At 44.2% G+C, this 17326-nt stretch overlaps 1 protein-coding gene across 3 annotated transcripts; it reads right to left on the reverse strand.

The window, feature by feature from the left end:
- Positions 1-891: 891 nt before the first annotated feature.
- On the reverse strand, positions 892-16562 carry LOC131111068 (uncharacterized). Of its 3 annotated transcripts, XM_058064056.1 has the most exons (22): positions 16477-16562; positions 16311-16346; positions 14549-15026; positions 14379-14438; positions 14217-14300; positions 13915-13948; positions 13637-13740; positions 13290-13556; positions 13105-13198; positions 12879-12946; positions 12654-12794; positions 11622-11654; positions 11405-11551; positions 11277-11339; positions 11050-11184; positions 10862-10924; positions 10236-10301; positions 10004-10144; positions 9757-9894; positions 9544-9611; positions 1633-1693; positions 892-1543 (listed from the first exon to the last, which is right to left on the reverse strand). In XM_058064056.1, the coding sequence occupies exons 3-21, from the start codon at positions 14645-14647 to the stop codon at positions 1660-1662; spliced, it is 1839 nt and encodes a 612-aa protein (XP_057920039.1). In that variant the 5' UTR covers positions 14648-15026; positions 16311-16346; positions 16477-16562; the 3' UTR covers positions 892-1543; positions 1633-1659. The 3 variants fall into 3 exon arrangements, 2 of the variants coding, with proteins under 2 accessions (XP_057920039.1, XP_057920040.1); XM_058064057.1 differs by lacking the exons at positions 16311-16346; positions 16477-16562 and adding an exon at positions 16192-16249; XR_009121086.1 differs by lacking the exons at positions 9544-9611; positions 9757-9894; positions 10004-10144; ... (15 more) ...; positions 16311-16346; positions 16477-16562 and having other exon boundaries at positions 1633-9534.
- Positions 16563-17326: the final 764 nt, after the last annotated feature.

A 17326-nucleotide genomic window follows, 5' to 3' on the forward strand; every position in this document is an offset into this window, starting at 1 on the left:
CAAAAATGAGCCATCAATCACGTTTCTACGTGGCCGTATGGCTGAGCTAAAAGGCTGTGAAAAGTCTGTAAATTCTCGTTTTCTATGTGCTGTTCTAAAAATAGAACAGCGATTCCCTAATCAAGTGGCCCATTTTTTAACGTTTTCGTTAATAGCGTCGCCATGGTTACACAAAACTTTCCAAAAATTAAATACCGCTGTAGTCCCGAGCGCCACGTTTCCGGCGGTGTAACATGTGTGGGGGTCCTTCTTGCGGTTTTGGCCGCATTACGCGCGCAAAAAGTGGAAGATTAAGATATACGGAATAATAACTAAACAGCAATAACAATATGGGCTGGCTCAGTAGCCAGCCCATAGACTGCTACTGCAAGTAGCAGTCTATGGGCTGGCTACTGAGCCAGTCCATAACTAGAAAATTCCCGCGGAAATTTTGATGGACTGGCCACCTGTGCTGTGAACCTCGGGCCCGGTGTCTGCCGTGCCGCCGAACATTATGCATTGCCTATTGCAGGAATTATTTTGTACAAACTATTTGTAAAAGGCATCTAGTGGCATCACATTGGAAGTGAAAGCTTAAATGTGTTCATACATGTGACTTGACATCAGCAGTTGTTTCCAAAGTTGGGGTTTCTCAACTTACTGTCATAAGCCTCATAAGCCAAAATAGAACCAAACAGTAGATTTCAAGGCATGTGCAGCTGGATGAAGGAGCCAGGAGACTGAAGTCGGGGTTTCCCTGCTGAGGCTGCTGCCCTTGACCCAACCTCGGAAAAGCAGATGGGTGGAATGCAGCGGAATATTAGCACTTTTTTCAGTTTAAAAAGACCATGGAAGCAAAACCTGTACTTAAGTTCATATATAAAACCAGACAATTTCTGAATAAATCATTTGACAGTTTATTTAAAAAGGAACCACAAGATGCAACAAAGCCTTAAATTCTTGAAGTCAAAATGTCAACAATTACACCAGTTATGAACAGTATTGTGATGTATAATATTCTGTAATATAGAAAGATAAAATCAATGACAAACACTTCATGTAGCAAGGCAACATGTCCCGTATGTAACTCAACAGTTTAGGTCAGCGGCCCAAGGCACATCAAATATTTCAGAAAAAAAATTAAAAGAAGCGTTCAATGACATATCGCACCAACTCACAACAAAACAAGTGATCGAGGCACTTTGGTTCACATTATTATTATCATTAGTTTGGTCTATCAAGTTTGTCATAAATGAACAACAGAAACCCACATGAGCAAGCACCTGGCAACGGAGGCAAGGAAAAACTCCCACTTGGGAAGAAACCTTGGACAGAACCCAGGCTCAGTGGGGCAGCCGTCTGTCTCGACCGTTTAGGTTACAATAGAAAAATGTTTGGTACAGCATGATTATGCATAATAATGGTCTTTATACATAAAGGTGCAAACGCTTGAGAACAAAAAGGCATAGTGAACATATGTATGTGGTAGGTAACTACGTATTAAAACAGGAACAGGAAGTATTAACACGTCCGGGAAATGTTTGTGTAAAGGATTGTCCTTTCCCTAAACAGACACACACACAAAAACCCAGTAAAAATTGTATCAAGACTGAATTATTAATTGTCAATTCATAAAACAAACTGTCAACACACCTTTTCTGTCATGTCCTGCAGTTGGTATCAGAATGCGAGTTGAACCTGTTCTCCTCTGTAGCTGTAAAACACACAAATCACAAATCTGACACTATCAGCTTTTTATCCACACAGGAAGTCAGCTGGGATATTCATATGCTGAGCATCCCCAATATACTGTATAGACTCCACGTGACATATTGCGGAAAAGTACTGCGACTACTACAAATCTATGAGCTTTGCTTTTCACGCAGCAGTGCCTACTACAGGGGAGAGAAAGACAGACAAGTTAGTCAAATGTTATCAGTAACTGTCATATACATATACACTTTATACATGTTATATATTGTGTAAAATGTACTGCCACTAATACAAATCTTTGAGCTTTGCTGTTCTCAGCTCTTTGTGCAGCAGTGCCTACTACAGGGGAGAGAAAGAGAGACAAGTTAGTCAAATAAATTAGTAACTGTCATATAGATACTGTATATACACACACACACCCAAACAGTATATACTTTTATATTATATATTGCGGAAAAAAAAGCGGTCCGATGACTACATATCAGCAATGCTGATACCAATAACTGTTCTCATGTCTTCAATGCAGCAGTGCCTACTACAGGGGAGAGAGAAAGAGAGACAAGTTAGTAACAAGTCAGTACAGTAATTGAAAAAGCTGAAAGTAATACTATGACCGAGTAGAACATAACAGCCTCAAACAGGCTATTCATGCAATAGTGCCTACTACAGGGGAGAGAGAGAGAGAGAGAGACAAGTTATTAGAATGTTCCATCATAAGTGACATGAAGTTTCAGGAATAGGGAGAACATTGAGAACATGGAGAACATGACTATGCCAACACTGCCCGTTCAGAGATAATACAGTAATTCTGACTAGCGTATGTATCTACTACATATAATAAAGCGACATCTTCCGGTTGGGGCTAAAGCGTGTGCAGCAGCATTTCTGAAAGGCAGCCCATGAGCAGAGGTACAGCATACCTAGCCTTCAGGACACAAGCACGGAGTACTTACGTATGTGAGACGGCGTGGATGGATGGAGGGGAAGAAATGGCCACAAGGTCATTGCAAGCAAATGTTCATTGGGGACAAGACAGCATGTGTAGACTAGACCAGGATCTACAAAGATGTTAAGATACAGTACACCGGACTGTGGTAACTGTAGTAAGAATGCAGAACACCTGACTGAATGCAAGACTGCGGTTGAGAAATGTAAATGTGATCAATCAGTGTCTGCTTGCCAGTTGTTGCCTTGCCGATGAGCTGAGTATAGCCTCTGGACTCAAACAACTCCAGTATAGGCTTCTTACGTTTCGAAAGCAGGTCCTCGTTGAAGTCGCCACAAACAACAATGGGGTGGCTTTCCATCATTGCCAAGGTGTCCAAGAGGTTTGTCAAATTAGGTAGAAATGTGCCCAGACTCAAGTTCGGTGGTCGATAAACAGTAGCCACCACAGCCGTGATCGGCACCGTGACTTTAACCACCAAGAATTCAAGGTCTGGCACATTCTGGACAAACCGAAGGGGCTGGCCTTGAAGTTCCCTCCGACAGTAGGCTGCAACTCCGCCTCCCTCTTTCGCAGCCATGTCTGGCCTGTTTAAGTAGGAAACACGTCTGTTCCGTACAAAAACAGCGTAGTCCTCCAGCTGCAAGTGTGGGGAGATGGAACCAGACAAATGGGTTTCCGTCAAACAAAGCACATCAGCCAGTCTCAGCTCATGATGAGATTTGATGTCCTCCATGTGACACGCGAGGCCCTCTGTGTTATGGTGGACAATCTTCAAAGTCGGAGAAGGCCCTTGTGCAAAGTGCAACAGCGGTCTGACAGACAAGAAAGAAGCGTGCAACATGCTGTCCATTGCCAAAGCAATGGTGGGATCAGCATATATTTTCTTCTCATCCAAGTCCATGATCTTCAGTCCCTGGAGCGAGGTCGTGCGACTTAGAGCGACGTAGGCCATTCCAGGTTCAAACACGCGCTTCAGAGATACGACCGCAGAAGATAGCGTCATGCCTTGCACTTTGTGCGCCGTGCATCCAAAGGCCAGTTTTGCCGGGAATTGCCGCCTCACCAGTCCTTTGATGCTTAAACTTTCCTCTGACTTTTCTATGTAGGCCAAATCGTCCCCGGATCCCTGAAGTTTCTTCCGAAATTTCAGGCCTGCTCCAGGATTGTCCAAAGAAATGCCAAGAAAAGTAACAGCGTCCTGTGGTCCACGGACAATGTTCATGATGGTCCCGAAGGTGCCGTTCACGAGACCATCCTCAATGTCCAAGTTCCGGATGATCATGACTCGTGCTCCTACAGCAGCTTGCAGGTTGTCGGGCAGATCTCTTTTCCTCCCGGTTATCATGTTGGACACGATGACCAATTGTCCCGTCCGGGGGTCTTTTCTGTAGTTTTCTGCCGGAATGTCGACCACATTCAGTTTCAAAGCTGCCACAGTTGCACGGTTGTGTTCGTCAACCTCCTTATTGGTTGCAAAAATGTGGAGCGTACTGGTGTGACACTGTGATGTTTCGACAGTAGCCTGCTGCAGTAAAGCCCGGTCACTTTCATACAAGGGCTCCTCCTTCCTCTTTTCCCTTACCCTGTTCAAAAGCTGGGCAAAGGTCAGGTCCTCCTTCTGTCGCATGATCTCCGTAAGTCGGACCAACTGAAAGTTGGTCCAGAGGTCAAGGACATTATCCTCATACACACAGAGGGGTTTGGCCCTTCCAAGAGGTGGCAGCTGGTAAAAGTCCCCAACTACAAGCACAGAGATCCCTCCAAAGGTCTTCCGGTTGCCCTTGACTTGCTGGAACCGCCAGTGGACATACGCAAAAAGATCCTTGGAGACCATTGATATTTCATCAATGATTAAAATCTGCACGTTGGAAAGACTCGCCCGCAAGGTGTCCAGCGCGTTGCCGAGTCCTTGATATGGAGGCCTCAAACTTCTTGGGAGCTTCAAGACCGAGTGAAGGGTTTTCCCAGAAATGTTGAACGCAGCTGTGCCGGTAAATGACGTCAACAGAACCGTGGGCTGAGACAAATCCGCATCGGTACGAATGCCAGGAAGCTGCCGAAAAATCTTGGTGGCCTCCTGGTAAATGCACTTGATGACATGCGACTTGCCACATCCAGCTCCCCCTGAGATGAAATAATGAAAGGGCTCAAGGTCGCGATCAGAAACGCGCTGCAAACACCAGTCGCGTACGGCATAGAAGACGGAAGCCTGCATGATGTTAAGACTGCGGTACATCCTCCTCACAAAGTCCGGACTCAACTGGGGTGCTTCAAAGGCCGGCAGTGCTGGGGCGCCGGAAAGGTCAGCCTGATAGGCAGGAACATCATCCTGCTCATCCCGCTCGTCCGCTGCGTTTGGCATCATGGCCTTCAGCGCAGCAAGACATTCCAGGCGCTCTGCTTCCACCTCTGGCGCAAAAGAGTTCCACGCATTAACAGCTGGACCTTCCTGTTGGAGTCGCTCCAAAGCCTTGTCCAGTTTCTTCGCTTGGCCCTCAAACCGCTTCATTTTCTCATCAACGATGGCCTTTGCAGGACCTAGCCTTGACCATCCGTCCAGGTAGAATGACTCATAAGTTGGGTGGGAGTCGCTGGTCAACTCACGGTCCGTCCTGTGGGGCAAGTAGAGTTTGAGAAGGGCCCTGAAATATTTTTCAGGAAACTTTGTCATGGAAAACCGCGTGTATCTTATGACGGCAGGTTTTCCCCTGGTCCTCTTCTGAATGCAACCCATGTCGTTCAAAAGGGGAATGACATTTGGCCCTTCTCTCTCGTGTCCGTAGACCACCCGGTAATCAGACGCAAACTCTGCCAGACACATAGACTCAAACGCCTGCGTACGTGGTCTGTTGGCGTACTTTTCCGGCAAACTTGACATCCACACTTCAGCTGAATCTGGGTGCATGGTCATAAGCCGACTCATGGGCAGACTCATTCGGAAACCGTCCTCGTCGGTTTGGAGGAACACCACATTGCGTGAGGACTTCTTCAGGGGCAAACTGCATGTTCGTGCCACTGCCTCCTGAGCACTTACCTCTCTGTGCTTTGAATACGCCTGCATGATCTTTTGCATCTCCTCCTTCTGGTTGGCGTCAGACTTTTGCACGTCCTTGATGACAGATTTGAGGAACTCTGTCATCTCGTGCTCCGGCTTGGAGATGTAAGACATCATGTACATGATGCAGCTGATATCATCCAGAATATACTGGATGTCCATGTTGGCGTTCCACGCACGCAGCAGATGGGGGTTGTAGGCATTAGTCCAACTTTCTTGCGGTGTACGCTTCAAGTGGACAGCCATCCCAGTGCTGAGGTTCTCAACATAGTGCTTATACCGACCCAGGGTCAGCTGGCACAAATTGAGCAGGTCCGTCAAGTCCTCCGGAACCTGTGTGTCCATAAGACGCTCTCTTAGCTGTTTCAGCTTTTCCTTGGACTCCCTCTGTTTCTTCGCCAACTTGGTCCTTTTGGCACGGGCGTCTTCCTCCTTCCGTCTCTTCTTCTTGGGGTCATCGTTTTCCTCTTCGTCATCACTGGTCGGGTCCTCAAAGGGAAAGGTAATTGTGGTGACATCCATGGGCAGTTTAGGGAATCCAAAACGACAGGAGACATTTCCTTTTCGGCAAGATTTGGTGTGACTGCGGCTGTGAGTTTGAACACTCGTAACCACTTCATGGAGTTCCGGATCCTTGGTTTGATCGGGAATGTGGCAGGTGATATAACGGTCGATGAATTCGACCACTTCGCCACAGTAGATGGGATCTGGTTCCTCGATCACCAGTGCGTCCTTTATCCACACCACCATGTGTATATGAGGACTTCCTCGTGCTTGAAACTCAACACGATAAAAGTAGTCCTCGACTGGGCCGATGGGCTGCGCAGGAGACAGAATAAGCTCTAAGAGAGCATCTACCCTTTTCTCAAACATGCGCATGACCGTGACTGGATTGCTGCGGAGAATCTCGCATTTAGCGTTCCAGTCCAGATCTGAAAAGTGACCCTCCTGTTGGCCTTGCTGCGCTTTTATCACAGCAGTGACTTCAGGCCATCTCATTTCCGCCGCAGAAAAGGTAAGAAAAAATGTTGGCTTCCCCAACTGCCTGGCCATTGCGTGGAGCTCCCGGTGAGCTTTCTCCCAGTATGCTGGTGTTCCTCGGAGTGGCTGCATAAATCTGGTCGCTTCCCTGTTCTGTATGAGCCGCTCCAACGCCTCCTTGTCCTGGATCATCCGGTTCAGAATTTTCCTCCCATCCGCAGTGTGAGGTTTTCCTTTCCGCGACTGAATCGACATGCTGTTATTGGCCATGTACGTTTCAATGACAAATTGGGCAAAGAAAAGGTAGCCCTGATCTTCAGCAAAGCGTGGATCCACGGAAAACAATCTGGTGTTAAAGTAAGAACTCGGTGATACTTTAACGATCCTCTCCTCATCCATTGTGTTCTTTCCCGTTGGGAACAGAACAGGAAAGGCCATGGCCTCCAGCTGCGGCACAGCAAAAAATCCAACAGGCTTGTTTTGTTGGGCAGGAGCAATGCTGAATATCCCATCCCCAAATGAAAGACTTTCCTGTGCAATGTCAAGCGGCTGCATGCATGTATCGAACATGAGGCCCGGCCGAAGTTCCTCCTGATCACATTCAACATGCTGTGCCTGCGTAACTTGGGCGTTGCTGGCCTCTTGCTGCAAGGATGATGACGGCGGGGCGGATGGCTCCTCTTCCCCTTCAAGGACACTTTCAGCTGCTGCACTCTCATTGATGCACACATCCCTGTACTGTGGATGAGTGTGTATCAGCGTCCTGAGCCCTGCTATAACATTCGCCATATTTACTGTATAAAAATGCTGATGTCCTTTATACCGAAGGCGTCTCTTCAGCTTTACCTGCAGCAGTTGAGCTTCGCTACGTGGCCTAGGTAGTGAGTTCACTGCTGCTTCCATTTCCAACGGTACGCACACTACTGAGCCATGAACAGCTCGTTGCCGTCCTTTGGGCAATGCTACAATTTTTGCAAAAGGTATAATTTTTGCTATCAGCTGTCTCTCGAGTACATTTAAATCGGACAGCTCTTGGGGAATGGGTGCCAGATCCAACTTATTTGCAACTGCCAGAGGTGGCATTGCACATCTCCTAAGGTGGGAGTCACAGGTGGGACATATCCATTCCTGCTTTCTCTCTTGCGGGGCAGTGCATGGGGCAGAACAACTGTTGTTGCAGACGTGAACATATTTACCTGTCAAGCTGGCGGCCACTATGTCACGGTTGTCGCTATATTTTCCTCGATTGCATTTCTGTACCTGATTTAGGAAAAGAGCACGGTGGCATACAGTACAAACATATGTGGGCCCATGTGCGACTCTTTCGCGGAACGACGATATTGCTGCTTTCATCACAGCGCTTGCTGGATCCTGCACATTGTTGGCTGAATGTTGAGTTCTAGTCATGTATTTAGTCTTTATTTGAAGCGCGCATTGTAATTTGTGCCGAATACGCTGCCCATTAAGACGGTTCTTTTCGCAACGCTGAACATGTAGCCTTACATTAGAATGTCTATTACTATCGCTCACATATTTCTTATGTTGAAAATAAGGATTGTTTCGATAATTCTGCATCCATGTTTTCATGAAAACAGCCCACCTTTGCTTAAAACCTGGATGGTTGCGATATTTATCTCTTAGATACACCCTATATCTTGCCTGAAAAGCTGGATCCCGGTGATACCGCTCCCTCAGATATAACTTTTGTCTCGCCTGAAAAGCTGGATCCTGGTGATACCTTTGCCTGATATATACTTTTTTTCTCATTTTAAAATCTGGGTCCCGGTGATACATTTCCTTAAGATTCAGCTTCTGTCGTTCAACAAAAGCCAGATCAGATTGATACCTTTTCCTGACATATGCTGACATTAAAGTCTTTTTGGTCGTTGGACTTCTGTGGTATTTTTTAGCAACGTGCGCCTTCTGTTTATTCTTAAAGGCACTATCACACCTGTATCGCGTGGTAAAGTGGTTTAATTTTAGTTGGCGGTAATTAGTGTCTGATACATACTTGATCTTCATTTGTAGAAGTTTTTTTTGACGGGGATTGGGTTCTTTTGAAGCTTTGTACAGTGTACATTGTTGGCACTTGAGTGCCCTTTTCATAGCGGTCCGTCGCCTCGTTTTACTCACTTTGGAAAAATCTATTTGAACATGGACGCATGGTGGTACTATCAGCTCCTCTTGATCTGTCTCAACACATTCTCTTATTGCTGCGTCTGTTACTTTGGTGGGCTCTGAAGTGATTACGACATCCAACTGCACCTGTCTGTCACTTGCTATCTGTTCTAATCCAAAGGAAACCGGTACCAACTCGTAGTTTGCATCGGGGCTGCGATCCGAAAGGAGCTCATGCACATGGTTGACTAAGTCATCTAAGTGAGAAAATGTCATCATAATCGCAGTTCCGTTTGGGTCTGGCAAACCTACTGCAGATCGACTGTGCGAATCAAAAAAACCGTAGCATCCTGACCTATCACGAAAGACCGCAAAGCACTCTGGAGCCACAATCAGAAAAGCATGAGTGACATCTTGTGAGAGGCACTCAAGTTGTCTGGCAAGTGGCAACAAATACGGATCTATTAGGGAATTGCTGCGATCCCTCACCAAACCAAATTTCGGCTCCAACTGTGTAACTGTGTATGCATTGTTGTCGGTGTGAACTATCTTTGGCATTTCCTCTTTGGTTAAATGATTGCTGATTAAACGTAGTCCTAGCCCACATATTGTCCACGCATAGAGTGAGTCTCCATTTTCAAGAACTCTGTCAAGAACATCTGCATCAAAATGAAACCCCTCAGCATGGTAGGCCAAGAATGTCAGTGCCATACACGTGCACTGATTATTGCGAGTGCAATCGTCATACCTCAAATCCATCTGGGAGTGAGTGGCCCGGACGGTACGAATGCGTCGACCAGATTCTGTGCCACAATCCTGAAATGTAGTATTTGTCGTGTTAACATACATTTGTGGTAATCAGGTTAGTTTTTACCATAGAAAAGCTTACATTAGCCTTGTTTTATCAATGCAACTTTACAGTAGATCTAGTAGGCGTATTCATTTCCTGTGTTAAAATTACCTGGCTGGTCCCATCCATGACAATGTGCAGTAGTGGCAATGAGGACTTTGCACAAATGTCTCTCTGAACCACTGTCTCTGGACTACAAGGCGGTGATGGTGTTGACGGCAGATCTACAGTAGCCAGTGTCGCCTCAGTCTAAATGAGAAGGCAAAACTAACTTAAAAATGGCACACAAAATACCACCTTTAATATAGTAACAAATATAGTGTGTGTATATGATAAAAATAGAAAATGCTTGTTTTACCCAGCTGGTCCCATCCATGACAATGTGCTGTGGTGGTGTGGAGGATGGCGCACACGTCTCCTCTGTGACGACCACTGGCCCGGGACTGCAAGGTGGCGTTGGGGTGGAAGGCAGCTCCACACGATGTGGTGTTTCCTCCATCTACACACACACACACATTTCTGTCATGCCATTTTTCTACACCAACAAATGTAGGCTGCATATACTATAAAAAGAAAAAAGTGCATTTTACCCAGCTGGCCTCATCCTGTACAATGTGCTGCAGTGGCGTGGAGGAAGGTGGCGATGTTGCCTCCATCTAAAAATGTACACACACACTTTTACAACCAGAACAACATTTTATTTTCCTCCTATGACATATTTTGTTCATTCATTCATTTTCTATCACTTATCCTCATGAGGATCGTGGAGGTGCTGGAGCCTATCCCAGCTGTCTTCGGGCGAGAGGCGGGGTAAACCCTGGACTGGTGGCCAGCCAATCACAGGGCACATATAGACAAACAACCATTCACACTCACATTCATACCTAGGGACAATTTGGAGTCGCCAATTAACCTAGCACGTGTTTGGAATGGGGGAGGAAGAAAAACCCACACGTGCATGGGAAGAACATGCAAACTCCACACAGGGACACTCATCCATCGTGCAGCCACTATGACATAGTTAAATATGCATATGCATAGTTGCATATGCATAGTTGCATAGCATATGCATAGTTGCATATGCATAGTTGCATATGCATACTTCTTGCCAAGTTATATTTTCCTAAACAATCTTTGCAGAAAGTTGCTTATCGTGGTCCTGTGTGGAACCATTGAACCAAGATGAAAAAGGGATGACTGTACATGGACTACAAACCTGCAGCTCTCCCACTCTCCTCTTGGAGGCTGGACGACGCGGTTGGCACTCTGCAGTCACCGCCTGACGTGGCACAGGAAAAAAGGAAATATTTCACATGCATAGCTTTTACAAAATAGAAAGTGCTGTACTTACAAGATTTAGATGTATTTGTGAATGACATACTTTCTATGAAGCGGCTAAAGTACCTTCTTGCCCTTGGGGATAACTGTGGAGGTCTCAGGGCTTGGAAGATGCGATGGAGCCAGCTTGTCCATTGCAACCAGCATGGGCGGGCTGAACCACACAGGGTTCACAGGGATGTTGCACTGCAACAGGTCCTCCTGTCAAAAAGTACCAAAATACATATACTGAGACTTGAAACTATCACCATCCTAACATCCATGCTCGTCTCCATCAACTGTGACAAACAAACCTGCTGCTTGCACATCCCTTTGCTGGAGTCACGGGGCACCTTGGACTTGACACGTCGACTCCTCTGTTGCGATAAGTCACATTATGGCTACATACATATTCTTGTCCATTTTTCCAATTTTTTTTTACCCCCTCTGCGCTGCCAATGAGTGTCCAGTCAAAAGGGTTGGAAGGATGCTGCACGGTGACCTCACCCTTCACGACCACTTTTGGCAGGAACACTCGCATCGGTGGGGACGTCTGAAGAGAAGGTGCTGGTGGTGCAGTCGTCTCCAGCTGATGGGACACAGAAAAGGCAATCATAACGTGGCATCCATTACACAATGAGATGCCTTTTTGAAAGTACCTTCTGGAACAGGGATGACCAAAGACGATGGGGCTGATGGGGAACACAGGCAAAAATTATTTGTGACACATAGGTTGGATAAACCAACACAATGAGTCACATGCATGTGTTTTAGGGCTGGGACAACGCGTCAACATCAATGACGTCGACACAAAATATAAAAATCATAAATAATAGTTTAAGTAGAACTTTAATCCACGTCTGGTGCGATTTACAATTTAAATGTGCAGTTGTTAAACTATAGGAATAGGCCTCTACGCGGAGGCGTTGAGACTTAACAAAATAAGAGCCGATTCTCAAACAAAATAGCCTACAGTTTGCCTCTTTTAAACAAAATAAATCATATTATTAACTAATAGTATTTAATCAAAGAACAAAGACTTGTAGCTGACCTTTTGTTCCTTTTTGCCAAAAGGCACGGATGAGAGGGGGAGATCCCACATAACAACAACACAAAAGCTTATAGGTTTATATCAAGGCTACGGTGGTAACTGTCCTGGGCTATAGCTTAACCTTATGGTTTTTGTTGAGAAAAATGAGCATGTTGACATGCTCAGGGGTGAATGCAGCCGAGTGACTGCTTTCTCGAAGCATTGCTACATGAACATGTTTAACACTGTCGAAAAAAAATTATCAATAATCGATCATCTATTAATTGTGCCCATCCCTAATTCAGATTGTGTTAAAAACAATAGTTTTATTTATTTAAAGAAAGTTTATTACTTTTGTTGTTTTCGGATTCCATTGTGCACTTTGTTGTATTGTTCAAAACAATTCATTTTTGAACTTGTTAATAAAAATATATTTGTTTGATTCATGATAAATTTGCTTTAATTGCTATATATGTCAAATTATTAAACGATAGTCTAATCAAAATCGAATCAAATCGGTTTTAAAAATGAATTGTTAGATTAATCGATGCATCGAAAAACTATTTTCTAAATTACATAATTACAAAAATAATCATTTAACCCAGCCCTAATGTGTTTGTGATTAAAATGTAGTGTGAATGAAGGTGCAACCCAAAAGTACCTCGCCCGGCGGTGACATAGGAGGAGCTGGTGGCGGAGGTGGAGGGGGTGGGGTGGGTGCGGTACTCTCCAGCTGACGGCGGGCAGCAACCCACAACAACCTGGCAAGCACAGGCATCCCATCGCTGTCACTGAGGTGTACCTGCCACACATAACCCAAAATGATTAGTAAACCTGGAAATATTATACTTGTACATATCCTTACTATAGGATGTCATCTACTTACGCCATCCCTACACCACATCTCAAGGCGTGACAGCGGGAAGTGGTCAGCTGAGGATAGGTAGGGAATACCTGCGGTACAGAAAGGAAAAAACAAATCCCTTATTAGTTTCTATAAACTTTTGTTTACCAGGTCAAGTCAATGAAATGACACTGGCATTTCACATCGTTGAGGTTTCCAACTTATGTTAAGCGTTGATAACAGTATGCCTTTATTTCAATTTGCATACCCATACTAGCTGCCACCCGACGGTACTCCCGGCGCAGACGATCCTGCTGGGCCACCACGACGTTCAGACGTGGAGGAAAGTCCACGACGACGACCTGAATAAATGAACATATCATCATAACAATATAAATTCCACTTCATGTAAATCATTATTTGCAACAAGAATATAGATCACAAGGTATTTACGTTAGGCCAGCGGCTGCAGGTGGCGGTCAGGAGCTGCCCGAAGTCAGTGGCTGCCTCGCCAACGGGACGACCCAAGTTGTTGCTGGGTGCCAAAACACAGACCACCTCAGGAGAACGAGACAGAACCGCATTCTGCACCTCAGCCCACAACTGGGCCGCCGTGGCACCCGGGGTGGACATCACACCAAAAGACAAGGGTCCCTCTGGCATCTTCACAAATCCATCTGCAATGGCTCGCAGATGGGAGTCTCCAACGATCAGGACAAACTACAAACATACAAATAAATACGTGAGCGCATATTCTTCATTGGTCTTCATGTACTCTTGTATTCAGACGTTCTACATACCCGCTTGCCCTGAGCCACGGCTGGAATGACCAGCTTGTGGTTCTTCCCAGTCACTGCAGAAACTGGCCATTTCCGCACGGTGTGGCGCCGCCCAGTGCCTCGGACTAATCACAATTACAGACACAATTAAAAAGGTAAATCCTCCAACCTTAAACAAATTAGATACCGTGGCAATGTTTTGCACAGTACGAGACTATAGACAATACATTTGACACAGTGAAAGAAAATAGACATTAAAACGATAAAAAAATGTGTATTCAAGTCACAGGAGGGCTGACCGTGTCTCGGAGGCTGGTGTCTGGCCGGAGACTCCTAAGGAAGTAGCACAAACATTTAAAAAACATGAGTACGAGTAAAACCAACCAGTACCAATATATCTTTGGCAAAATCAGTCAGCAACTACAGTATGTCTATACAGTAACATACACGTCTTACATGTCAACACCAGCAATTTATCTGTTATATTCACATTTCTCATCAAACAGTCACCAGACCAGTCAGTGAATATCTACAAAACTTTAGGTGCAGCACGAATCACAATTATCCCATACATTTTCCAAAAGGCTGACGAAATTCTTACCTGGGCAACCACAGAAGAAGTGGCGGAGCAGGCATCCACCACACGGGGCTGGTCGGCCAGAGGGGAGGTCTGGAACCTGGCTCTCTGATTACACATTAGAGGATGTTAAGCTTATGACAATGAAGACAAATTCATATTCAAAATGAAAAGTGAAACCAATACCTTCTTTGTGGGAGACTGCAGGGTGGTCCCATCGCTGGTCGTCGAGGGTGGGGACCCAGGCTGTGAACAATGTCAATGTAGTACATATTGGTCCCAAAGGAATATTCTCTTTAATCATTTAGTACAGCTACAACACTATAGTAAGAAATCAGTCATAAGAGGAAAAGTACCTGCTGGGGTGCGCTGGTCTGGCCCGTCTGTGGATCAGCAAGGTCCAGCTTCCTCCATCGGCGCTTCGCTGCTTCGGAACGCTTCCCCTTCCGTGGCATCCTGTTCACAGCAAAGACAAAAGCACAAAAACACTTCCCAACACTTTAATGTTGAAAATAGAGCAGTAGTACACTGCAAAGTACTAGGACAGTACTTTTTCCCCGTGTGTGTGTGTGTGTGTGTGTGTGTGTGTGTGTGTGTGTGTGTGCGTGTGTGTGTGTGCGCACGTGGATGGATGGATGGATGGTGTGTAGTGTTTTCAGTGACTCTAGTTTAGCAATATATGGTATGTGTTTATGCACTGTTGTCTTCTCTGGTGTATAGATATGAATGTAGTGATTAGCTAATGGTGGTAGGGATGATGATGATGATGCTTTCAGTCGCCTTCAGCTGCCAACAGATTTCCAAATCTCGCAATGTGCAATGCTCAGGGAGATGCTGGAAAGAACAGAAAATATTTAACTTCAGTAAACAAATCAGGATTAATATTGGCTGAACAACCCTGAGACCTCTGCTGATCAGTACAATAGCAAATTTCAAATTAGCTAATTTCCCCGCTGAGGGATGAATAATGGCATATCTTATCTTATCAATATGGCATCAATGTGTTGCGATACAATTGCAAATCGTTCTCAAGTCACTTCCACTTTGAACGAGCACATGGGACCACAGCACCTGCAGCTAGCATGCTCCATAAGCAACCCACACGACATACACATGCAAAGAACCCCTCTCTTTAGTATATGTTTTCTCATTTTTACTCTAAAAAGGAAACAAAAGCATTAGCAGCAGCTAATGGCATCGAGCTTTACTACAGTGTGAGCACATGGTATCACCGAGCACATGCACATAACTTATTTTGCATCCATAAGCAATCCAAACTACAAAAACATGTTAGAAAAAACATCTTTCAAATATGTTGTATTATTGTAACGTTGATAGGCAAAGAGAGTATTATTGCTGTTAAAAAGCATCAATAGTCACATTAATCATGCACACATAGGACCGCATGAACCAAGCTAGCTTAAACATGCACATAGCTTATTTTGCATCCATAAGCAATCCACACTATTGAAACATGCTAAAAAAAACACATTTTAAATATGTTGTATTATTTTAACGTTTAAAGCCAAAGAGAACATTATTGCTGGCAAAAAGCATCAATCGTCACATTAATCATGCACACATTGGACCGCATTGGACCAAGCTAGCTTAAAACGTGCACATAGCTTATTTTGCATCCATAAGCAATCCACACTATTAAAACATGCTACAAAAACATCTTTTAAATATGTTGTATTATTTTAACGTTTAAAGGTAAAGAGAGCATTATTGCTGGCAAAAAGCATCAATTATCACATTAATCATGTACACATAGGACCATGGACCAAGCTAGCTTAAACATGCAGACAACAGCTATTAAACAACAGCTAAAAGAACTTTTAAAACACGATAGAAATATTCTTAAAGTAAATGTATGTATTTCTGTGCTTTCACCAAGGGTGTACTTTAGCTGTACAACCAACAGGTCCAATCAACCAATTGCAAGTTGGGTGTGGCACTGAACTTTAGCAGAAGAGATCACCAAGGCAAACAAACATACTTTTTACATCTATCAACGTTCATATCTAGCTTCATATTTGTCCATAAACTACAATTGGCAAGTAACAAAAACAACAGTACTCTTAATTTAGAGGAGCATAATTGGATGCGTCTACTTACCTCAGTCGCAAGGAAGGAGTGAACTCGCTGATTGATCTGGTTGCGCATGCGTTGGTTGATTAGCCAACCAGGAGATACAGATGACGATATTGAATATGGTGATATTTTATAGATCGATACAAATTGAAATTGATATCAGATCGTGCTAAGGTATAGGTCCAATTACCGGGATCGGCGCTGTTCATACTGAATCGGCAAAATCCACCCCTCCCCCTTGTCTTTGGAAGCCATTAACACCACACACTCATCCTCAACAAACGTTCTGTGATAAATGAATGAAAAATAATATGCAATCTGTAAAAAGATTGTTAGTTTTTTTTTTTTAAACGAGATTGAATTTGTGTTAAATAAAAACAACTACAAATAGAATAAATACAACAGAGGCAGTTCTGCTTCAATGATGCATTAGGCAACCCACGCTGTGGCCCCTCCCCCACCCTACCTCATTTCATTACATAGATTTTCACTATTTAAGCTATTTAAATACTATCAGTGATGTGGTATATGTTATTAGATAATGTACTTATAATACTAATAATAGTCCAACACGATTAAATCCAAAACAAATAGAGAAATGACAAAAGTATATTTTTATTTTAAAATCCTATTTTAATATTATTTAATATTATATTATTATTTTAATATTATCTTGAAATATTTATATTTTAAAATATTTTATATTCAGTGCACAAATCCTTCAATTACAACTCCCACTCCCACAACTGTTGTATTTATATCCCTGTTAATACAATTTCAACTCTAAGTCAAGAAAATACACTACTAATACGTTGAATATGAGGCTGAAGACCCGAGTTCAATTCCACCCCTAGCCATCTCTGTGCATGCGTGCATGCGTGGGTTTTCTCCACCACCTTCCTCCCACATTCCAAAAACATGCTAGGTTAATTGGCGACTCCAAATTGTCCATAGGTATGAATGTGAGTGTGAATGGTTGTTTGTCTATATGTGCCCTGTGATTGGCTGGCCACCAGTCCAAGATGTACCTCGCCTCTCGC

This window comes from Doryrhamphus excisus, unplaced genomic scaffold, assembly GCF_030265055.1.
Source record: "Doryrhamphus excisus isolate RoL2022-K1 unplaced genomic scaffold, RoL_Dexc_1.0 HiC_scaffold_24, whole genome shotgun sequence".
Classification (NCBI taxonomy): Eukaryota; Metazoa; Chordata; class Actinopteri; order Syngnathiformes; family Syngnathidae; genus Doryrhamphus; species Doryrhamphus excisus.